The sequence below is a fragment of the Orycteropus afer genome, unplaced genomic scaffold (genome assembly GCF_000298275.1).
Source record: "Orycteropus afer afer isolate SDZICR_OR568_19922 unplaced genomic scaffold, OryAfe1.0 scaffold00043, whole genome shotgun sequence".
Classification (NCBI taxonomy): domain Eukaryota; kingdom Metazoa; phylum Chordata; class Mammalia; order Tubulidentata; family Orycteropodidae; genus Orycteropus; species Orycteropus afer.
The window spans coordinates 11212069-11235617 of record NW_006921630.1 but is presented as its reverse complement, the minus strand read 5'-3'; the positions used below and the strand labels follow the sequence as shown (position 1 = coordinate 11235617).

General features: G+C 41.0%; 1 protein-coding gene across 1 annotated transcript in view; it reads right to left on the bottom strand.

Moving 5' to 3' along the window:
- The window catches only part of LAMC1 (laminin subunit gamma 1), a 200308-nt gene extending 193142 nt beyond the window's left edge, over nucleotides 1-7166 (bottom strand). Inside the window, exon 1 of the mRNA XM_007937662.2 lies at nucleotides 6752-7166. Coding sequence (XP_007935853.1) covers nucleotides 6752-7166 — 415 coding nt within the window. The remainder of the gene's footprint in view (nucleotides 1-6751) is intronic.
- Between the last annotated feature and the right edge of the window lie 16383 nt (nucleotides 7167-23549).

Sequence of the window (23549 nt, the reverse complement as noted above, 5' to 3'; positions counted from 1 at the left end):
TACATAAATTATATTTCAATAAAATGCATTTAAAAAAAAAAGAGCTATGAAGCAAAGTTCCACTCTGACACACACAGGGTCACCATTAGTCAGACCAGACTGCAGGGCCACCGGTAAACTATATGAAACTGAATTTCAAGATGACTAAATCCTTAACCCTGCCTTCAAAGACTTTATAGTCTAGAGGTGGAGACAGATAAGTAAAGAAACAGACAATATCATGTGATAAGTACCATGACAGAGACGTAGAGTGAGCAGAAGTACCTAATTCAGCCTAGGGAGTAGGTGGGAAGGGCGGAGAAGGCAGAACTGGAAAGATTCCTAAAGGTGGTAAGTAATATCTAAGACAGTGTTGCAAACCAAAGCAGCAACTCTTTAAGGGGTGAACTGGCAAAAGAGTAGACTAGAGATTAAAAAAGACCAGATGATAAAGTGCCAAGGAGTTTGGGCTTTATCCTGAATGCTTGAGGAACCACTGAAGAATTTTTATCTAGAAAATAAACATGATTATATTTGCATTTTAGAACCATGACTCAGCTAGAGTGTAGGTACCTGAATATAAAGGAGAAAAGTGGAGGCAGAAAGACTACCAGTTAGGAGGTTGTTGCAGTTGCGGTTATTGCTGTTGGATGCCATGGAGTCTATGTCAACTCAAAGCAACACGTGACAGAGGAGAACTGCCCCACAGGGTTTTCTAAGCTGTAATCTTTCCAGCAGCAGATTGCCGAGTCTTTCTCCCACAGAGCCACTAAGTGGGTTTGAACCTCCTACCTTTCAGTTAGCAGCCAAGGGCTTGTTGCAGTAATCTAGATGAAATTCAACAGTGATCGACATTAAGGTAAAGGCAAAGAGGATGAAGACAAAGATAAGGATTTGAGAGACATAGTGCGTGTATGCAAAAGGTAAGAGTGGAATCTTAGATAGACTGTAGTAAAGATGGGTGGGGAAAAAAAAAGTGGAGTTAGAGCTGGCCTGCCCAGAACTCACCCATCCTACTGCAGGGGGATCCTATCTGCTAACCATACACAGCGATCTTTACTGATGAGTCTAGCAAGTATTGTTATTTCCAAGAGAAGACTTGGAAAAAACAGGTTAGGAGCCACAGTGTTTGATAACAGTGTCACTGAGATAAAACCAGATGCTGTCTAGATGACTCTGACTCATAGAGACCCCATGTGTGTCAAAGTAGAACTATGCTCCATAGGGTTTTCAATGGCTGATGTTTCAGTTGATCACCAAGTCTTTTTTAAGGTCCTCTGGGTGGACCTGAACATCCAACTTTTGGATTAGTAACCAAGTGTGTTAACGATTTGCATCACCCAGGGACTCAGCCATTGAGATAAGAAATACAAAACAGCTTTGGGTTGAGTGAGAGGAATGAATTTCATTTTGGACATGGGCCCTGGACATCTCAAAGTGAACATGTCTAAAGTCTTTAGGTCTGGAGAAATAACAAATTTAGAATTTATCAATTTACAGACCATAAATAAAGCCTTGCAATTAAGTTAAACTTATTTAGGGAGCATGTGAAGCATGAAAAGAGAAGAATCCAGGAACAAAAGTGACAAGGAGCAGACAAGAAAAAAGAAGGAAACCAAGGGAATCTGGTATCTCAGAATCAGTGTGCAAATCCACTTTTATTTTAATGTTGCCCTAGAATAAGCTAGTCATTCTTTTGAGCAATTTGCTAGAGAGGCTAAGAGCAGCACCAGCTACTACATTAGATTAGGAGTCAAAGATCTATCCACACCATGACTTCTGGCAAATTACAACCTCAGGATCCTCATGTGTAAAGTGTCTCTGCCTTCACCATGTTGCAAAAAATCTAATCACTAGTAAACCATGTTGTTATGTGCCGTCGAGTCGGCCCCAACTCATAGTGACCCCTCCTTGGGTTTCCGAGGCAGTATCACTACGGAAGTAGGATTGCCCAACCTTCCTTCCGAGGAGTGGCTGGTGGGTTTGAACCGCCAGCCTTCTGGTTAGCAGTCAAGTGCTTTAGCCACTATGCTACCAGAGCTCCTTAGTAAACCACAGGCTATGTAAAATGTAAAACATACATTTTTGTTTATTTTATAATGGCATTACTGGGTATGCAAATTCCATCTAATAGAATGTGTAGGCTTCTAAAGACAGGACCCTCAAACAGTTACAACTTTCTGTCCCATCTAGTGCTATGTATTTAGCCGGTATTTCAAAAATGTTTGTGTAATACTTGGCAGTAACATGAGAATGTATGCATGGGGGGAAGGGGTATACAGCAAATGGAATATCCAACTTCCTAAAAGGATTTACAATGAAAATATTCCAACTTTATCTGCCCCCCACTAAAGCGGCCAATGACAAATTGATGGGAGAGGTCAGATTTTCATTTTAGAACCTTATAGCTCCAATTTCTCCCCTAATGTGTAATTTTCTTTTCCCTGAATGCCTAAGAAAAAATGGAGAAGGTATTTACAGAATAACCAGTGAATTACAGAACAAGAAAACAGCCAACAGCAACTTTATAAAATTCTGTTCACCAACTGCTGGCCTTTAAAGAAGAGCTCCTTCTCAAGTTGAAACCTGTAAAATGTAAACCCAGCCTTTGTGAGACAAACTGAAATAGTGTCCCCTCAGGCTGCACAAATACCTCAGTGAAGTCACCTGAATGAGCGCCTCCCTGATACAGTCTGATCTACCTCGCAAAGATAGGTTTGTCCTGGGAGGAAAAAAAATGCTGTTCGTTCCACGTTAAACGCCTATTCATCAGAGGACCCACCAGAATAAGATGCAATGTCAATTACTGTGATTTAGACACTTAAGAATGATATGCAGATATAGTTGTTTAAAAACCATTTAATCACTATTTGTTCCTAAAATTTATCAGGAGCTTGGGAACTATTCTGGTCTCAGTGTTAATTTTAGGAGTTTCATAAACTTTTATTAAATTGGCTTCATAGCAGTACTCTCTTCCTTAATCTGTTTTTAGGAGGAAAAGCTACCTTCCTCCAAGATCAAGACCCTCTCTGCCAACTTTCCCTCCACAATTATCATCAACTTGATAAAAAGGATTATTTAAAACAGGCGAGCTCTGGTGGTGTAGTGCCGAAGGCATTTGACTGCTAACCAGAAGGCTGGCGGTTCAAACCTACCAGCCACTCCACAGAAGGAAGATGGGGCAACCTACTGCCGTAGAGATACTGCCTCGGAAACCCAAGGAGGGGTCGCTATGAGTTGAATCCACTCCGCGGCAGTGAGTTTTTTTGGTTTATTTAATATAGGGCAAATCCTCAGCTACAATCTTACTATCAACTACCCCACTAATAGTGATAAAACTTTTTATGACTGAAAATATGAAAGCCAATACTTTTAAGCAACAATTGAATAATCCATATGCTTAAGATGGGAAAGAAGATCTAGAAGTTGAAGGCAAAACAAGAGAGACTTTTTAGAAAAGGGGGCCTTGCTGAGATTTCTCTCCACAACAGTCAGAAAGTGCAGTTCTGGCAACTGTAACTCACGATGATACACTGCACTGTAGATTACAGTGTATGGTGCTTAAGATATGGCTGCTTTTAGAATCCAAGCTGATTTTCCTGGCTTTTGTACAGCAAAAGACGAAAATGGTACAATGATCTAATTTGTACTTGCCATCTGTTAGTACATGTGTCCCACTCCTAAAAAAGATGCCAGTTAAAATGATCATGTAATTTTATATATGCATGTATATGCATGAAATATTTCTGTAAAGATATATAAGAAATTGTGAATGGCAGTCTCTGAGGCATGGAGTTTTAGCAGCTGGACACAAAGAGAGTCACTTGTCATTATGCTTACTGTTTAATTTTTATGATAAATATTTTTTATAATAAAAAAAGTGACTTGGGATCAGTGCCAAAATATGTACGTTTCTGTGACTACTTAAATGTGATCTGATTTTGCTTATCTCAAAGTCTGTGTTTGAAGTTCAACATCAAAAGGAAGGCTGGAAAAGTGGTGGGCAGACCTATTTCTTTCACACTGCTCACTTCAAGTTTCACATGCTCTGTAAGGGCAAAGCACAATATGCATCACTTGTTTAAGGGTATGTGAAATTTGAACTGGATGGGAGATTTAATAGATGCACCAACAGTCATGGTACTTGAATTCGTGGGAAATAATTAGTTAGCTAGAGCCCAGGAAGTGAATGGAGTTAGGGAGTGAATATGCTGAGCATCAATATACACACAGATACATAAAGCTTTGCCAATTAAATTACTGATCATTAACGTGTGTGTATTTAATGATAAGAATATATATACATATATATATATGTATATATATGTATTTGTGTATGTATATATACATGTGTTTGTGTATGTATGTATCCTTGTCATTAAAACACAGCCATATAGTGAGAAATACGAAGCTCACTACACACATACACACACACATCTCCCTTCCTACCTTACCTCCACCCCCGCACACAATTTCCACCAGGACATCATTTCTGATCCCAGAACAAGTACAGTAAATTCCAATCTAGTTCTTAGAAATCACCTAGCTAAAAAGTAAACATTTTCACACTTAAACACAATGTACATACAAAAATGTTTTAAATAACTTTTTTGCAACGTAAAGAGTTTTAAGTTCATTGTTTTATGAACTTAATTTAGCAAAAATATTACTGAAAACTGAAGAATTTCTCAGCAAAAACAAATCCAAGTATATAACATTTTTACAGTAAAAAAGTCAGGCTGGAGTCTAACTAGGTGAACTCTAAGTTCTCTTACAATCACCAAGACCAAAAGTTAATATATCTGCCTCTCAGAAACAGCAACCTAATTTGGCTGATACTGTCTGATACTGTCTCATTCTACCACATTATCTTTATAACACAGGAGTAATCACTGAGTAATCTACCTCTGCAATCCCCTCAAATAACCTTTAGCCACATAGTAGCTACAGCAGAAAAACTCAGAAGGTTCAGATCAACAGCCTGATCTTTACTTCAATTAAGAAATTCTTGTCCAGAAATTTTCGGTGGAAACTCAGACATTCTGAGGTATCAAGACAAGGCCTTGTCTTTGAAAATTTCAGCATTTGCAAACAGACAAAACTAAGACTTGGAAGATATTCAAAAGTCAACAGAGAAAAGTTAACAAATCAAAATTTTTAAACAAAAATGGCTGGACATAAATTTCAAAAATAATTTGGACAAGTTTAAAAGTAGAACAATTAGGAGAAAATAGTTCAAGAGCATCACCATAAGACCTTAACAGAGTACCTCTTTGCAATGTCTCTAGAAAGGTCCCTCTTCCCAGACACTGCTGGTTCTAAGTATTTCCAGTACCTTGAAAATCTGAATACAGTACAGTTCATTTCTCCAATCTCTGGAAAATAGAGGCTCTTGGAGTTTCACTTTATAAACATTTTAGCCAGTGCCACCTGCCTAAAGACTGGCCTATAAGTAAAACGGTATTTATTAGCAAGGTGTTGAAAAATGCTTTTCTAAAAATTATTCCACACACAATAATTGAACTCCACTTTTGAAAGCACTTTTTGTAAGTCATATTCTTTCTATGGAATCCTGATGCTATATAAATTTAGTGTACCAGAGAATAGTGGAGGGAAAAAAAAAAACACAAAACCATGATCAAAAGAATCATTTGTCGGCAAAATGTTCCTCTCAAAAGTCTCCACATGTTATTAGCCTTATAGAATTACCCTACTTTGACAGAAGAATGGCTTGGGGCAGTTCTTTCTGGAAGTTCATTAATACCAGCTACTGGTAAAATCAAGTCTCCAAATGCAATGAGGATTTAAGCACTACAAATCAGATGCCAGTTTCTCACACTACCCTGTTAAGCATAGTAATGAATTTTTCCGCTTGTCTCCATATTTCAATGATTAAAAAAAAAAAAAAAAAAGACCTTGATCTGATCAAATATAATTTTCAATACTTTAAGATAAACATGCCCATCCTTATCTACCACCCTACAATGAAATTTTTAATACATCTCTTTCCTGGTTTCTAAAGGTCACTCACGCATATTTCTATACTTGCTTTGAATCAAAGCAAAGACAGTTAAGGAGAGCCTTTTTGCCCAGGGACAAAACCGTGCCCAGCAATTACAGTGAGCGCAGACACTTCTTTTGTTTTCTCTGTACCAGGATTAGCAGTCAAATAGCTTTGTGGCCCTTAATTAAGGGTGAACTGCTCTAAAGAACGATAACTTTAAAAGGGAATTTCTGCTTTAATTACATATAGGCAATGCAGGCAGTAAAGGCATTTGCTCCCCCTGAAATTCCCTTCATTTAGACCTTTCCCTCTATAGCTTTTTTTTCAACAGAGGAAACAACAGTAACACTCAACGCGGGAGAGAAAGATAACTAAATATCTAAAAGGCAAACGCATTTAAGGTGGACCTTCTTGACTGATACAAGAATGCGTTGTGATAGACCTGAAACAAGAAAGGCAGGCCGGGATGTGAGTTTCTGATAAACGCTTCAGAAAAGTGGGACCAAATGGCGAATAATCAAGGGAGAGACAATCCCGTTAGAACAAGAACATAAAGAGATGCTAACGAGGAGCATCTTGGCCCTCGCGGGGAGGTAAAAACTATATGTAATTTAGAAATTGGGGAAGGGAATTGCTGTGTGGCCCAAGCTGGGGAACCAGAGCCCACGAGCGGCTGTTTAAACCCCACAGGCTGGGCCAGAAGTGGAGGCGGCCCGGGAGCTGAGCTGCTGGTGAGCAGTAGTAGGGGACAGGGCTGTCACCGCTTACCCAGGTGCAACGTGAGGTTGATGGAGTTGGGGTACTGCACCCCGGCCAGCATGGTCTGGCTTTGCCACCAGGTGGTGTCGGCCTGGTTGTTGTAGTCGGTCAGGAAAGCTGCCCCGTGCTGCAGGTGGGGCTGCCCAGCGTCGCACAGGTGACAGGACTTTGTGACCCCGGTCACCCCGGTCTGCACACAGTACTCCTCGGGCGGAGTCCCGCACGTGTTGGTGGCTACCACGGTCACGTTGAAAGCGGCGTTGACGAACTCAGGCATGCAGCGCTGCGGCCGCCCGCCCTCGTCCGTGCACTCGTCCATGGCTGCCCGGGCGCAACACACCGCGGCGGCCGTCAGCACAGCCAACATCGGCCAAAGCCGCCCCCGAGGCCGCAGCACCGGCGCAGCCCGCTCGCTGACCCTCATCTCGCCGCCCGCGCACTAGGCTATGGCAAAGGCAAGGGCGCGTTCCTCTCGCCCAACAGTGTCCCCCGGAGGCCGCTCCGCGGACTGAGCTTCTCAGCCTAGGGACCGGACTCTCGGTGAGGGTGGTGGCGGCGGCTCGCGCTGGAAAGAAGAGCCGCTGGGCGCTGCTGGCTGGGACCTTGAGGCTCGCTGACTACTGTCCCACGCGCCGCCTCCGCGCCTCCCTCCACCACCGGGACACAGATCTACTCTGCTCCGACCCCCGACTTCCTAGCGCGTGCCCGAGCGCGCGCCCCCGCGGAGAAAGCCTCAAGGGGTGGGGTCGGCAGGGTGGGGTGGGGTCTAGCCGCGGAGAAAGCCCAACCCCGGCCTCCTCTCAGCAGCTCCCGAGGCCCCCGTGGCTACTCCCCCGCCCTCCGCTCGCCAGGGACTGCGCGTCGGCCCAGGCGACTGGCGGGGGCGGGGGGGGGGGCGGTGTCTTGCTCTTCGGGCCCGGGCGCGCGATCAGTGAGGGAGGGGCCAGAGGGGCGCGCGGGGAGAGAGGTGGGGGCTGAGAGGAGTGTGGAGGGAGGGGCGGTGGGGTAGTGCATGCCGGGAGGGAAGGGAGGCTGCGGAGAGTGGTAGATGGGCGCGGACGGATTGCTGGGGTCTTCTGGCTCTGCGTCCCCGGAAGACGCCAGCTTGGGGGAGGGGTAAAAGAGGTGATCTTAAAGGGGCGACGCCGAGGCAATTGGGTCACTCAGGGTCGGCCTTTGGGTTTAGGGCCAATCTGGGCCTCTACAGCGTGGGTTCCCGCCCCGCCAGGTGTTTGCCTTTCCGCGTGGCGGAGCAGCGGGGCAGGGACCCGATTGTGGGGACTGCCTTAGGGCCCTTCGCCCCGCCGCGGAGGCCCTGCAGCAGCAGGGGGTCCGCTCCAGCCTTCCCGAAGGAGAAGTCCCAGAGTATGGAGGGAACTAACAGTCCCTGGAGAATAAAGGGCCTTCTTGCAGCATCTAAATGAGTTTTCTGAGGCGATTTCCGGCCGATAAATCAATGTGTAACCAGTCATCTTACTAGGGGCAAGGAAGGAAGTGAAAACGCTGGGAATGGAATGACATTTTTCCCCTGGGTACGCCAGGTCGACTGCGAAATTATTCCACTGCGTTGTTTGTGCTCCCCAGCTTGCCTTTAAAAGACTCGAAATTATCTGGATACTGACATCCTCCTTTTCGGGCCTGCTGAGTCACGGAATATTCTCATTGCCAGAATGACTCAGTTCACAGGACCTGAGCCAGAAGATCATGAGTTTTGGTTCCAGATCAGAACCTGGGCACTTAACCAATGCTGATAACACAGCAAAAGGAGGGGGAAGGGAGGTCGTTGTAAAAATGGGCTTGCCCGAAGCGGATGCACGAACCAGACGCTCACGAAACAGATTTTTTTGTTTAACTTTTTAGGGTCTTAAAATTAGGAGCTTTGGTAGCTTAGTGCATAAGGCACTTGACTGTTAACCAGAAGGCTGGTGGTTCAAACCCACCAGCCACGCCTGGGAAGGAAGATGGGGTAATCTACTTCTGTAGTGACACTGCCTGGGAATCCCAAGGAGTCGGTCCGACTTAAGGGCACATAACAACAATAATGGTAAAGTCAGAATAATATGTGGCAGAAAACATACATGGCTTTGTACCCAGTGATCCTGTTAAGATAGAAATAATGGGGATCGGAAATAAGTAAATGTTATTTTACTGTGTTTTGGGTCATTGTTAGCCCTAGAATTTTTAATTGGGAGAACTAGGAGTTCTGGTAGCATAGTGGCTAAAGCACTTGACTGCTAACCAGAAGGCTGGCGGTTCAAACCCACCAGCCACTCCTCGGAAGGAAGGTTGGGCAATCCTATCCGAGTAGTGATACTGCCTCCGAAACCCAAGGAGGGGTCACTATGAGTCGGGCCGACTCGACCGCACATAACAACAACAGAGATAATGGTCTGGTTGGATGGGGATTGGGAGAGGATCAGTGGTTATTTGTCACAATGCTTACCTCGTTTAGCAAGTTTTTGCTATGTGCGCTGGAGTCAGACCAACTCATAGCGACCCCTCCTTGGGTTTCCGAGGCAGTATCACTACCGAAGTAGATTGCCCAACCTGCCTTCCGAGGAGTGGCTAGTGGGTTTGAACCGCCAGCCTTCTTGTTAGCAGTCAAATACCTTAAGCACATTGATCAATTATGTTGTTCGTTTATTTGATTATAGTTTGCTAAAGATCTCTAACTCCTCATCCCTTAGCACCTTCTCTTGTTGTTGTTATGTGCCGTCTGTCAGACCTGACTCATAGCGACCCCTCCTTGGGTTTCAGAGGCAGTATCACTACGGATGTAGATTGCCCAAACTTCCTTCCCAGGAGTGGCTGGTGGGTTTGAACCATCAGCCTTCTGGTTAGCAGTCAGATGCCTTAGGCAGTATGCTACCAGATGCACCTTCTCTTGGGAGATGCAAATTGGAGGAGGGCCTATAATAATTTTTAGTCTTTTCGTATTTGCGTCAAAGCAAATATTCTTTTATACCTAAAGGATAATAATCTTATTGCTGGCTCAATCAGTAATTGCACTTGAGAACAAAAAAAAAAAACAGCCAATGGTTTTGCATTAGCCTACTCACCCAAAGGTTAAAAGTTCAAACTGTGGCACTATGTAAGAAAGGTCTGGGTGATCTGCTTCTCTAAAGATTATAGCCAGCTTGCTGCCATTGAGTCAATTCTAACTCATGGAAATGCTATGTTACAGAGTAGAACTGCTCCATAGTGTTTTCCTGAGCTCTGGTAGCATAGTGCCTAAGGCACTTGCCTGCTAACCAGAAAAGGCTGGCGGTTCAAACCCACCAGCCACTCCTCAGAAGGAAGGTTGGGCAATCTACTTCCTTAGTGATACTGTCATGGAAACTCAAGGAGGGGTCGCTATGAGTCGGGTCTGACTCGACAACACATAACAACAACAAGTGATGCCAACACCATAATTCAAATGTGACAATTCTTTGGTCTTCCATTTTCATTATCTAGCTTTTGTATGCATACGAGGCAGTTGAAAATACCATGGCTTGGGTCAAGCACATCACCCCAAGGTGATGTCTTTGATTTTTAACACTTTAAAGATGTCTTTTGCAGCAGATTTGCCCAGTGCAATATGTCATCTGATTTCTAGACTGCTGCTTGCAGGAGTGTTGATTATGGATCCAAGTAAAATGAAATCCTTGGCAATTTCAATATTTTTTCTGTTTTATCAGGATGTTGCTTGTTGATGCAGTTGCGAGGATTTTTGTTTTCTTATGTAATCTATACTGAAGGCTGTAGTCTTTTACCTTCTTCAGTAAGTGCTTCTTCAAGTCATATTCATTTTTGGCAATAAATATTCCAGGTATCTGGAAATCCCAGATCTGTCAATTAAATAGACATGACATTTGAAAATGTGGAAGAAAGTGTGTGCCATGGATTGAATAGTGTGTGCCATGGATTGAATTGTTTCCCAAAAAAATATGTGTCCACTTGGCTGAGCCATAATTCTCAGTGGTTTGGTAATTACATAATGATGTAATCGTCCCACATGACATGATCTGATGTGATCAGTCAATCAATTATAAGGGGATTAAGGTGGGATGTAAAAGGATTAGGTTGGGATGCAATACTCTTACTCAGGTCACAGCCCTGATTTGATGTAAGAGAAGTTTCCCTGAGATGTGGCCTTCATCACCTTTATCTTAGAGAAGAGGAGAGAGAAGCTAGCAGAGATTTGAGAGATCTCCTACCACCAAGAAAGAACAGCAGGGATTCTTTGGACCTGGGGGTCCCTGCACTGATAAACTCGTAGATCCAGGGGAAAATTTGATGACAAGGACCTTCCCCAAGAACCAATAGAGAGAGAAACCTCCCCCTTGGAGCTGGTGCCCTGAATTTGGACTTGTAGTCTGCTGAACTGTGAGAGAATAAACTTCTGTTTGTTAAAGCCGTCTACTAGATAGCCAAGACAATGAGATTTTTCTTTGACTGCTAATTCCACTATTTGCAGAAAAATCCCAGAACCTTTTTGGTAAATGTCCTTACCTGCTTGGAAACTCCATTGTCTACTAAACAGACATGGTGCTTGGAAAAAAAAAATGTGAAGGTGTGAGAGAAAACAGGTTCCGACCTCTCAAAAAAGGAATTTAGTACCCAATCATCACTGCCTCCATGCAGCAAGAAACACAGAATGATGGGTAGTTGTTTATCACACAGACAGCTAAGTTTCAAATTTTAAAAATTCCCACTTAGAACTTATCAGTATCTATATAGAAAATTTCAAGGTAGGATTCTGATTGGCCTGGCTTCGGTCACCTGCAAATCTCTGGATGAACATACCCCTAGCTAGATGAATAGAGTAACATGATTGGCAGCCCATCAGAAACCCGTGAAGTTTGGGAAATGCAGTTCTGCAAAAGAAAGAAATTGCTGTTGCCAGAAAAAGGCAGGTTACAAGATGGAAAAAAACAATAGATATCCATCTACTGTATCAACTTTTAGAATGTGTGATATAATTAGAAAAATAACTGAAAAACTGGTATCAATGTTTTAAAATTGCAGGTTTACCCTTTTTTATCATGTTATAATCATCAATGTATTTATTTTTTCTGTCCCTTAATCTTTCTGCTCTCATTTCCCTGTAGTCTTCCCAAGCCTAAGTACCACTATGCTATACTTTTATGTTTACAAATGCAACCTAAAAATAACAATTATAAATAATAATAAAAGGATGTTAGCCTATATTTACATACTGTTCTACACTTTTCAAAACGTAGTCACTTTGAAGCAAGAGATGTTGTTATCACCTTTGTACAGATGAGGAACCTAAACTCAAAGGCATTAAGTAATTTATCTGAGATGTGTAGACTTGTAGGAGGCAAAGGCAGGATGAGAGCCTGCTCATTCTGGTTTCCAGTCCAGTGCTGTTTCCTTTTCTTTTGTGTCAAGGTCATGGTAGGGAAGAGGGTAAAAGAAAAGTTATCTCAGACTTCCAAGGTTTTTATGTTATCGAATAGGAATTAAAAAATAGGTGAAAATTAATATGATACTGAAAGAGAATTACAATATCCTTCTGCAAAGTTACACTTACTACACATGATGCTTTGTGCTAAGTTTATAGATCCTGCTTGGGTCCTTGGTACAAGTCCAAACATAACAAGATAAGTTATCTTTTGTGGCAGTACGCAGGTAAGGACAAGATTCCTCTTGTATGAGGTAAAGTCCTTCCTTCCCACCCAGCCCCACATACCCAAATTAAGCCATCTTTATCTTGTGACAGTAAAAAGTGGCGAGAAAAGAACACATGTCATAACTCATAAGATATAAACAAGAATTTTATGTATTACAGTATTCAAAGGGAGTGAAAAAGGAAGTATTTAAAGAAATGGGTAGCTAAGTAGAAGCCCCTGCCTCCAAAATAAATCTTCCCATTGAGAGAACACAGAAACTAAGTTCTCAAAAAATGTATTATTCTACTAACCAGATGAGAATTGCATCCTATTATAGCTCTGGTAGTATAGTGGTTAAGGCATTTGACTGCTAACTAGAAGGACAGTGGTTCAAACCCACCAGCCACTCTGTGGAAGAAAGATGAGGTAGTCTGCTTCTGTAAAGATTTATAGCCTCAGAAACCCAATGGGGGTCTCTATAAGTCAGAACTGACCCTGTGGCAGTGAGTTTGGTTTTATAACCAATATAGAGGTAAATAATCTTTTATATGTAGATGACACAGCTTTATTATGAGAACTGAGCATGTTGTTAATAACTTGCTGACCCTGCTGGTTAATTACTACTAGAAATGGTAATTATTTTAAAACCAAAGTTATTATTTTGGGTAGAATTTCTCAAACATTTAATGACTTAATAGTTCATTCCTCATTTCATTACCTACATATGTACTGAAAAAATTTTTTTGGATAGTGTGCATAGAAGTTATTTTCCTCAAATTTAGAAGTTTACAGCTCTTTGAAAATTTTTTTGGCTGTGCTAGAAGGTTACAATGCTAGCTTTTAAAAAATTTCAGGCTGAAAGTATTATAGTTACAGCATGGAAATCAAAGACATCTGTCTCCAGTTTATGTTTGCTTTAGGACAAATGCTAAATTATTTTCCCTCCCACCCAAATTTTACTTATTGTAACAACCACATGAAAGCAAGATTTGAAAATTGCATCCAGAATCCTTCACACTAAAATGATCTTTTTATTTACCAGAATTCCCTCCTTCTTCTAGCCCATATATTCTTTTGTTTCAAAACATTTTTTGTCTAAGTATAATATACATACAAAAAAATATATAGACTCTAAGATAATAGTTTGATAGTTTGGTGAAGTATCACACAGTGCACATACCTGTGTAATAACTACCCAGGTCAAGAGATAGATTATTACCATAGCCTAAAAGCTCCATCCTGTCCTCTGCCAATCACTACCCCCTCTCTCCTCTTCAAATGTAACCTCTAACCTTACTTCTATTGCCATATACATTTAGTATATAGTATATAGTCCAGAATGCTGTTCTTCCAGTTTGTCCCTGGGATAGTATTACAGGTAGGCCACACCCCTGGGGAAACTCCCCCTAGACTGACCGGCCGCTTAGGATGCAGTCATGTGATCCATCATGGGAACCACCACTCACAACTGGAGTCCAGCCAAGTTGACACATCTTCAACTATCACACATACATCCATATTGATATTTGTTCTTGTTAGGTGCCATAGAGGAAGTTCTGACTCAGTGACCCTATATACAGCAGAACAAAACACTGCCTGTCCTACGCCATCCTCACAAATTGTTGCCATGCTTTTCAGCCCATTGTTGCAGCCACTGTCTCTATCCATATCATTGAGGATCTTCCTCTTTTTCACTAACCCTCTACATTACCAAGCATGATATCCCTCTCCAGGGAATGGTCCCTTCTGGTAACATGATCAAAGTATGAGAGATGAAGGCTCATCATCCTCACTTCTAAGGAGCATTCTGGCTGTACCTCTTCCAAAACAGATTTGTTCATTCTTCTGGCAGTCCCTGGTATACTCCGTATTCTTTGCCAACATCATAATTCAAATGCACCAATTCTTCAGTCTTCAATTGAAGAAAATTAAAAGAAGTCCATGAGAGCCAAAATCTGACCTTGAATATATCATACCTGAATTTAGAAACCATCTAAAGAACAAATTTGATGCATTGAACACCAATGACCAAAGACATTGTAGGAAGACATCAAAGACATCATATGTGAAAAAAGCAAAAAGTCATTAAAAAGACAGGAAAGGAAGAGAAGTCCAAAGTGGATGTCAGAAGAGACTCTGAAATTTGCTCTTGAATCGAGATTGGCTAAAGCAAATGAAAGAGATGATGAATTAAAAGAGCTGAACAAGAAATTTCAAAGGGTGGTTCAAATAAACAAAGTAGTATAGTGAAATGTGCACAGACCTAGAGTTACAAAATCAAAAAGGAAGAACATGCTCAGCATTTCTCTAGCTAAAGAACTGAAGAAAAACTTCAAGCCTCAAGTTGCAATATTGAAAGATTCTATGGACAAAATATTGAATGATGCAGGAAGCAATCAAAAGAAGATAGAAGGAATACACAGAGTCACTGCATCAAAAAGAATTGGTGGACATTCAACCATTTCAGGAGGTAGCATATAATCAAGAACTGATGGTGTAGTAGTTATGGTTGTATGTCAGGTTGGCTGCACGGTGGTATTGGGAGGCTTTCCCCATGATGAGATTGTAATGACCTCCATCGTGGAATCATCTATGAATCATTAATCAGTGGGAGGGGAGCTGCCTTTGGGGTGTGGCCTGCTTCTAGTATATATGGAGAAGCTTTGAGAAAGGTCTCTAGCTTTTTGGTACATTTTGGATCCTGCACTTAGCCAAGTCTTCGTCTCCATTTCCTGGACTTGAACCAGTGGTCTGCCATGTTGTTTGCTTATCTTGGGATTGTGCCATTTTACCTGTTAGTCTTGAGTTTAACAGCCTCAGCAGCCAGCAGCTGCATGAGTTAGAAGACACGTCCAGCTCTGGTGGGCCTGGCATAAGAGGCAGAGGTACAACAGAGGTCAAGGGGCCTTTACCCAACCCCTAAAGCCGGCACTCTAAATCTGGATGTCTAGCATCCTAAATTGTATGAGAATAAATTCCTGTTTGTCAAAGACATGCTCTTGTGGTATTTCTGTTATAGCAGCACTAGAGAACCAAGTCAAATGGTATTGAAGGAAGAAGTCCAAGCTGCACTGAAGGCATGGGCAAAAACAAGGCTCCAGAAATTGATGGAATACCAATTGCGATGTATCAACAAATGGATGCAATGCTGGAAGTGCTCACTCATCTATATCAAAAAATTTGGAAGACGTGGCCAAGTGACTGCAGGAGATCCATATCTGTGCAATCCATTCAAAGAAAGGTGATACAACAGAATATGAAAATTATCAAACAACATCACTAATAACATATGTAAGTAAAGTTCTGCTGAAGGTAATTAAAAAATGGTTGAAGCACCACAGAATCAAAAGAAGATAGAAGGAGTTGACAGAAATTCAAGCTGGATTTAGAAGAGGACTTGGAATGAAGGATATCATTGCTGATATCAGATGGATCTTAACTGGAAGATGAGATACCAGAAAGTTGTTTATTTGACTATTCAAATGCATTAGACTGTGTGGATCACAACAATTATGAATAACATTAAGAATGAGAATTCCAGAACACTTAATTGTGCTAACGAGAAACCTGTACATAGACAAAGAGGCTGTCTGATTCAAACAGAACAAGAGGATACTGCATGGTTTAAAATTAGGAAGGGTATGCATCCAGTTTGCATCCTTTTACCATATTTATTCAATCTGTATGCAGAGCAAATAATCTGAGAAGCTGGATATTTGAAGGAAAACGCAGCATCAGAATTGGAGGAAGACTCTTTAACAACCTGTGATATGCAGAGGACACAACCTTGCTTGCTGAAAGTGAAGATGACTTGAAGTACTTACTGATGAAGATCAAAGACTACAGATTTCAGTATGAATTACAACCAAACATAAAACAAAAATCCTCACAACTGGATGAATAAGCAACATCATGATAAATGGGCAAAAGATTGAAGTTGTCAAAGGTTTCATTTTACTTGGATCGACAATCAGTGCCCATGGAAGCAGCAGTCAAGAAATTAGACTTCGTATTGCACTGGGCAAATCCACTGCAAAAGACTTCTTTAAAGTGTTAAGCAGTAAAGATGTCACTTTGAAGATTAAGGTGCACCTAAGCCAAGTTGGGCAATCCTACTTTCGTAGTGATACTGCCTCGGAAACCCAAGGAGGGGTCGCTATGAGTCGGGGCCGACTCGATGGCACATAACAACAACAACAACAACAAGCCAAGCCATGGTATTTTCAATCACTTCATATGCACGTGAAAGCTGGGCAATGAATAAGGAAGATCAGTAAAGAGCTGATGCCTTTGAACTGTGATGTTGGTGAAGAATACTGAAAATACGATGGTCTGCCAGAAGAACAAACCAATCTGTCCAAGAAGAAGTCCAGCCAAAATTCTCCCTAAAAGCAAGAATGGCCAGATTGCGTCTCATGTACTTTGGTCATGTTATCAGGATGAACAATTCCTTGGAAAAGGATATCATGCTTTGTAAAGTAGAGGGTCAACGAAAAATGAGATGACCCTCAACTAGATGACTGACACAGTGGCTGCAATGATGGGCTCAAACATAGCAATGATTGTGAGGATGGCACAGGACTGAGCAACATTTTGTTCTATTATACAGAGGTCACTATGAGTTGGAGTCAACTCAGCAGCATCTAACAACAACTACAGTAAATTTCAGTAAATTGTATTTTTCAAGGAATTTGCTATTTTATCTAAATTTCAAATTTAATGGCATAGAATTGTTCTTAATAATCTCTCATTATCTTTCTTTTTTAATATTTTGTTGTATTTGTGATAAAAATATACGCAGGAAAACCCATTTCCATTCAACAATTTCTATACTTAATGTTCAATGACATTGTTACACTGGTCACATTGTGTCAAGATTTTTATTATTTCAGTTCTAGTTGGTTTAATACCAGTAACTTAGTCTCATTGCCCCCAAACTTTTAATCTATACTTCAGAGTTACTATTGTCCATTTGGTCTCATATAGATATTCTTTAAAAAAAGAACCATACTCAAGGGTGATATTTTTTTACTTTTGAGCTAACCTCATTTGTTAAAGAGTGACTGCAGGGTATAGTTTTGCTTCAAGGTTTAAAGACTATCTTGGGGTAATAGTCTCAGGGATGTCTCCAGTCTCAGTGGTCTAGGAGGATTTTTTAACAATTTGAAGCTCTCTGTTCCATATTTTTCCCCCTTTTTATCAGGATCCGTCTATTGTGTCCCTAATCAGAATGTTCAGTAGCCGTACATAGCCAGGCATCATCTAATTCTTCTGGCCTTAAGGTGGAGGAGACAGTGGTTCATGAAGACAGTCCAGAGACCCATTCCTTCTCTGACTCTTGGCTTTCCTTCTTACCCTTTTATTCCAGATGAATAGGGACCAGTAGTTGTATCTTAGATGGCTGCTTGTAACCTTTTAAGGCCCTGGACACTACTTATCAAACTAAGAGGTAGAATATAAACTTTAAGGACTATATTATGCCAACTGACTGAATTGTCCAGTGAGACGATGACCCTAAATCTTCAACCACGAAAACTAATCACAAGAGGTGATTGGTTATATCTATGAAGTGTCAGCATCTTTAGCCTCTATTTCTGTGTATGTGAGTGAGTGTGTGTATATGGTGGTGGTGATTGTTGTTGCAAAGTTATATGTAGCATAGCATTTGCCAAATCATCCTTTTTCATGTGTACAACTTAATGGCATTAATTATATTACTCAAACTGTGGGATTTTACCCACATTCAGTGCCACCTTTCCCGTAACCATAAACAAAAAGTGACCACTACCTAGTTAATGATTCCCCTTGGTCCCCACTCCATCCCTGATAATATTACCAGTGTTATTTCTGGAGATGAATATTGGTGGTTCCTGTAGAAGCGTACTCCCTTGGGCCCATATCTGAGTAACAGAATCTCCGAATTTTCAGTGTCATGTGTTTGTTAGACTTCCTGCAAACACCAGATGATTGTCAAAGCATATGACTCTCCACTTAACCAAATAACTAACAGCCCATCAAGTGCATGTCAGAGAGTAGTCTCAAATGCAATGCTGCCCAATAACTAAAATATCTTGTTTGAGAGAAATAGGTTTTATACAGTATTGCCTGAAAGAAATACAGATCCTCTATTCCTTATATACTTCACAGTCTCTCCTTGGATTAAGTCAATAGTTTGAGAACTGTGTACCTGGACTATATCGTATTGGTCTCAAGGAACTGTTTCTTTTATATTGTGCTTTGGCTTTTTGCCATCATCTGCCAATTTAAGAAGTGGGGGATGTCAATGCATGAAACAGTCTAATAAAATCTATTATCCCATTGGTTATCAGGTAGGATGGCAGATCATACCTATCTTTGTGATGAGGACCAGTGGGAGACATGTTCCCAGTTCCAAGAATAGTTATGATTCTTCTGAGGATGGACAATATTTCTGCTCCTGGATGATCATTAAATGTTAATTGTTACCTTCCATTTGTGGAGTGGGTCAGAGAGAAGGTGCTGGGGAAGAGAGTTAACTTTTGTACACCTCCATTCTTTTTGTAAAACATACCATGTGAGGTCATTCAGTTGCACAAATGTAAAGAAAGTAACCACACAGTGATTTCCCTTGGAGAAGAATATGAAGTCACATTAAATCTGCATGTAGTTGTTGATAAGTGCTCTGTTTAGTAATGTAAAATGAATCTGTCTTGGTTTTGAAAGCTTTAGAGCAGCCATCTAAAATGCAACTATTGGTCTCCTCTCATCTGGAGCAAAGAAGAGTGGAGAAAATCAAAGTCATTTGGAAACAATTAGTCCGAAGGTATGCTGGACCACGAGGACCTCAGCCTTCATGACCCTGTGACCAGAAGAACTAGAAGGTGCCCAGCTGTCAATGCCAACTACTTGGAAAGACATCAAAATTGGAGATCATGGGTGGAGTGGGAGGGAAAATGTGGAACAAAATTCAAAAACAAAAATGACCAGAATTGCTGGTCAGATAGAGACTTGTGGAACCCCCAAGACTATGGTCCTGGATTATCCTTCAGGCCTGTAAATGCACTCACTTCCATGGATTAGCTCTCAGCCCAATATTAGAAAGACCTATAAGCAAAAAACCTACCCCTGGAAGATGCACCCCTTAGATCAATCCACCATGAGACATCAGAGGGCTAGCGTTCACACAGAGGGAAAGCTAGACAGACAGAAATGCGTGTATAAGAAGGGCACAGAGAAGGGGTAGTCACAGGGAGGAGATGGAAGGGGAGCTTTTTATGGTTGGAGATTGTAATCGAGGCCATGAAGCCAAATGTGCATGAACTATTGAGAGTAAAATGAATCTGCTTTGTAAATTTGCACCTAAATCATGATAAAAAATATTTTTAAATAAAATGAATGTCTTTATTTGTTCCCAATGTTGATGTAAACTATCTTTATTATTATTACCTATTTAAGGGTACAAACATAAAACCAGGTATAAATCGTAGTGCCTAAGGCATTTGACTGCTAACCAGAAGGCTGGTGGTTCAAATCCACCAGCCACTCCTCAGAAGGAAGGTTGGGCAATCTACTTCTGTAGTGATACTGCCTCGGAAACCCAAGAAGGGGTTGCTATGAGTCGGGTCCGACTCGACAGCACATAACAACAACAACAACAATCTGTAATACAAAACCAAAACAATCTTACTAAATAAAAATAAAACTGTTGTTGTTTGCCGTAGTCAGACCCGACTCATAGCGACTCGTCCTTGGGTTTCCGAGGCAGTATCACTACGGAAGTAGATTGCCCCATCTTCCTTCCGAGGAAAGGAATAACATTCAACTTAACAACATGAATGTAATGGATGATGACACATCACTATGTAAGGCATATGTTTAATAAAGTATGGGTTACTGAAGTAAAGGCTATGTGAAGTTCAGCTTCCATTGCTGCCATGTGCATTGTGATGACTCAGTGCCCACTGTGTTTCTCAGTAAGAAAAATTGGGAAAACTTCTTTGACACAGTGTTGTACAGTCATGGCATGTCACCTTCCTTGGATCAGGTACCTCATTAACTTATTAAGTACAACACTGTTCTCTGTAAACCAGTTATGACTGAGTCAATTCTGACTGATGGTGACACCATATTTGTGTCAGAGAACTGTTCTCCATATAATTGAGTAAGGGCCCTCCAAAATTAACTTTGGTTTCACAGCATGAGATGGTAGCTGTGCTAAGATCTGAAGCCAAAAACTCCACTTTGAATCAAAAGTAACTTCTGTATCAAGAAAAGCAGCCTGTCATTTCTGCGACTCTCCATTGTGCTGTGAGAAAACACTTGGTAAATGATTTTAGAGAAGAATGTGATTTTGTTTGCTTAAGAGTTTTTGCTTGCTTAAGAACACACCCTATTCAGAAAACTGGGTTCAAAACTACTCTCAGAACAGATGCTTAATCAAGATAAACCTTAGAATTACACATGTCCTCCTTGCAGTCACACAAGGGAGGTCTCATGAGTGTTTTATGATTGTTTAGAGGTCAGATGCACCCAATTTTGTAACCATTACCTAAATGTAGCCAATCACTGAATTTTCACTAAAGTTTCTTGTATTCTCCTACCAATGTACCCTCAACCAGTTTTGTAACCATTATATTAAATGTCAACCAATCACTCACTTTTTATTGAAGTTGCTTGTATTTTCTTATAAAAACTCCTTGAACTCCTCCTTGGATCACTTAGTTCAGAATCCTCTGGACCTTGTGATTCCCAATTCTTTGCTTTAATTTTAACAGAGACTCCAGTTTGTTCTTTGACAGGATCTTCAATGGCTGATTTTTCAGAAGGAGCTCACCAAGCCTTTCTTCCTTTTTGCCTCTGGATGGAGTTAAACTGCCAGCCTTTCAATTAGCAGCCAAGAGCATTAACTGTTTGCACCACCCAGTTGATTCTGACTCTTAGTGACCCCTCCTTGGGTTTCTGGGGCAGTATCTCTAGGGAAGTAGATTGCCCAGTCTTCCTTCTGCAGAGCGGCTGGTGGGTTTGAACCACCAACCTTCTGGTTAGCAGTCAAATGCCTTAGGCACTACACTACCAGAGCTCCTTTCTTCATAACCCATGACAATTATAAGTAGAACTTGTGGGTAACGGTGTGAAGACAAACACAAAAATGATCACGAGCCCTGAAAGGAGATGGCAGCACTTGGTTACATAGTCATTCAGATGATCCAAAATGGGATTGCTTGTATATCTTTACAATTATCACCAAAATAAAACATAAAAAATTAGAAATATTAAATATATACAAATATTAAACATGGCTAGAATATACCCACAGACTCCCAGGAATATTGCTCTAGCCTAGGAAGAGAAACACCAGAAACATTCTCTCTTGTGTTCCCCACCTCAGAGAGGAAGCTAGAGACTGAGCTTTTGAAAAAACCCATGTACAGTTATTTGCATTTGAATAACAGAAACATTGGGAAATATACTGTGGATTGTTGCTTGGATCATCTGCCTGTATTTGTGCTTTAAGGAGGAGAGAAAGAAAACTGTGGTTTGAGAAAATTGAACAGAGAGAGCTAGGACCAGAACCTCTCTGACCCAGTATCTTGAGGATCTACAGCAGGTATTAGTGGCCTTTCAATAGAGGAGAACTGACCCTTTGAAGATTCTTAACAGCCCCTAGATTCCTGAACTTACCATGAAATGAGGATTCAGAGAAGGAATGATATTCTCATAATAAGCAAGATAGATGTTTGGAGTCATATTCCTACTAAAAATATGTGACCTTAAGTTAATCCTCAAACTGGTGAAACAGGATATATTGTTTTTAATTTAAGATCATATTTAATATATCATATTTCATATTCATTTGATAGGAGAATATTACTCCTAAATGTCATATTTAGGAGTAATATTCATATTTACCTGAAGATAATGTAGTCTCCTTAATGTGATAATAGGAGCTCTGGTGGCATAGTGCCTAAGGCATTTGACTGCTAACTAGAAGGTTGGAGGTTCAAACCCACCAGCCACTCTCAGAAGAAAGACTGGGCAATCTACTTCCATAAAGTTTCCCTGGAAACTCAATGAGCATCGCTATTAGTCAGATTCAACTTGATGGCAATGAGTTCGATTTTTTTTTTGTTTTGTTTTTGGTAATGTGATAATGGAGGTGTGCTCGTTGCACAGTGGTTAAGTTCTCAGTTGCTGACCAAAAGGTCAGAGGTTCAAACCCACCTCAGGAGAAAGATATGGCAGTCTGCTTCCATAAAGATTGTTGTTGTTGTTGTGTGCCGTTGAGTCAGCCCCGACTCATAGCGACCCCTCCTTGGGTTTCCGAGGCAGTATCACTATGGAAGTAGATTGCCCAACCTTCCTTCCAAGGAGTGGCTGGTGGGTTTGAACCGCCAGCCTTCCAGTTAGCAGTCAAGTGCCTTAGGCACTATGCTACCAGAGCTCCTAGGAAACCCTGTGGGGCAATTCTACTCTGACTTTAGGGTCTCTGTGAGTCAGAATCAACTTGAGGACAAGAGATTGGGTTGGTTGGAAATGATGATAATATTCATAGCTAATAATCTGATGTCAGATGGATCTTGACTAAAAGCAGAGAATACCAGAAAGATATTTACCTATGTTTTATTGACTATGCAAAGGCATTTGTGTGGATCATAACAAATTATGGATAACATTGAGAAGAATGTGAATTCTAGAACACTTAATTATACTCGTGAGGAACCTATACATAGACCAAAGAGCAGTGGTTCCAACAGAACAAGGGAATACCTCATGGTTCAAAATCAGGAAAGGTGTACATCAGGGTTGTATTCTTTCACCACAGTTATCCAATCTGTATACTGAGCAAACAATTCGAGAAGCTGGACTATATGGAAAAGAACACGGCATCAAGATCGGAGGAAGACTCATTAACAACCTGCAATATACAGATGACACAAATTTACTTGCTAAAAGTGAAGATGACTTGAAGCATTTACTGATGAAGACCAAAGACTACAGCCTTCAGTACGTATTATACTTCGACATAAAGAAAACAAAAAAATATTCACAACTGGACCATAAGCAATATCATGATAAACAGAGAAGAGATTGAAATTGTTAAGGATTTCATTTTGCTTGTATACATAATCAATGCCCATGGAAGTAGGCAGTGAACAAGAAATCAAACAACACACTGTATTGGGCAAATCTGATGCAAAAGACCTTTTTTA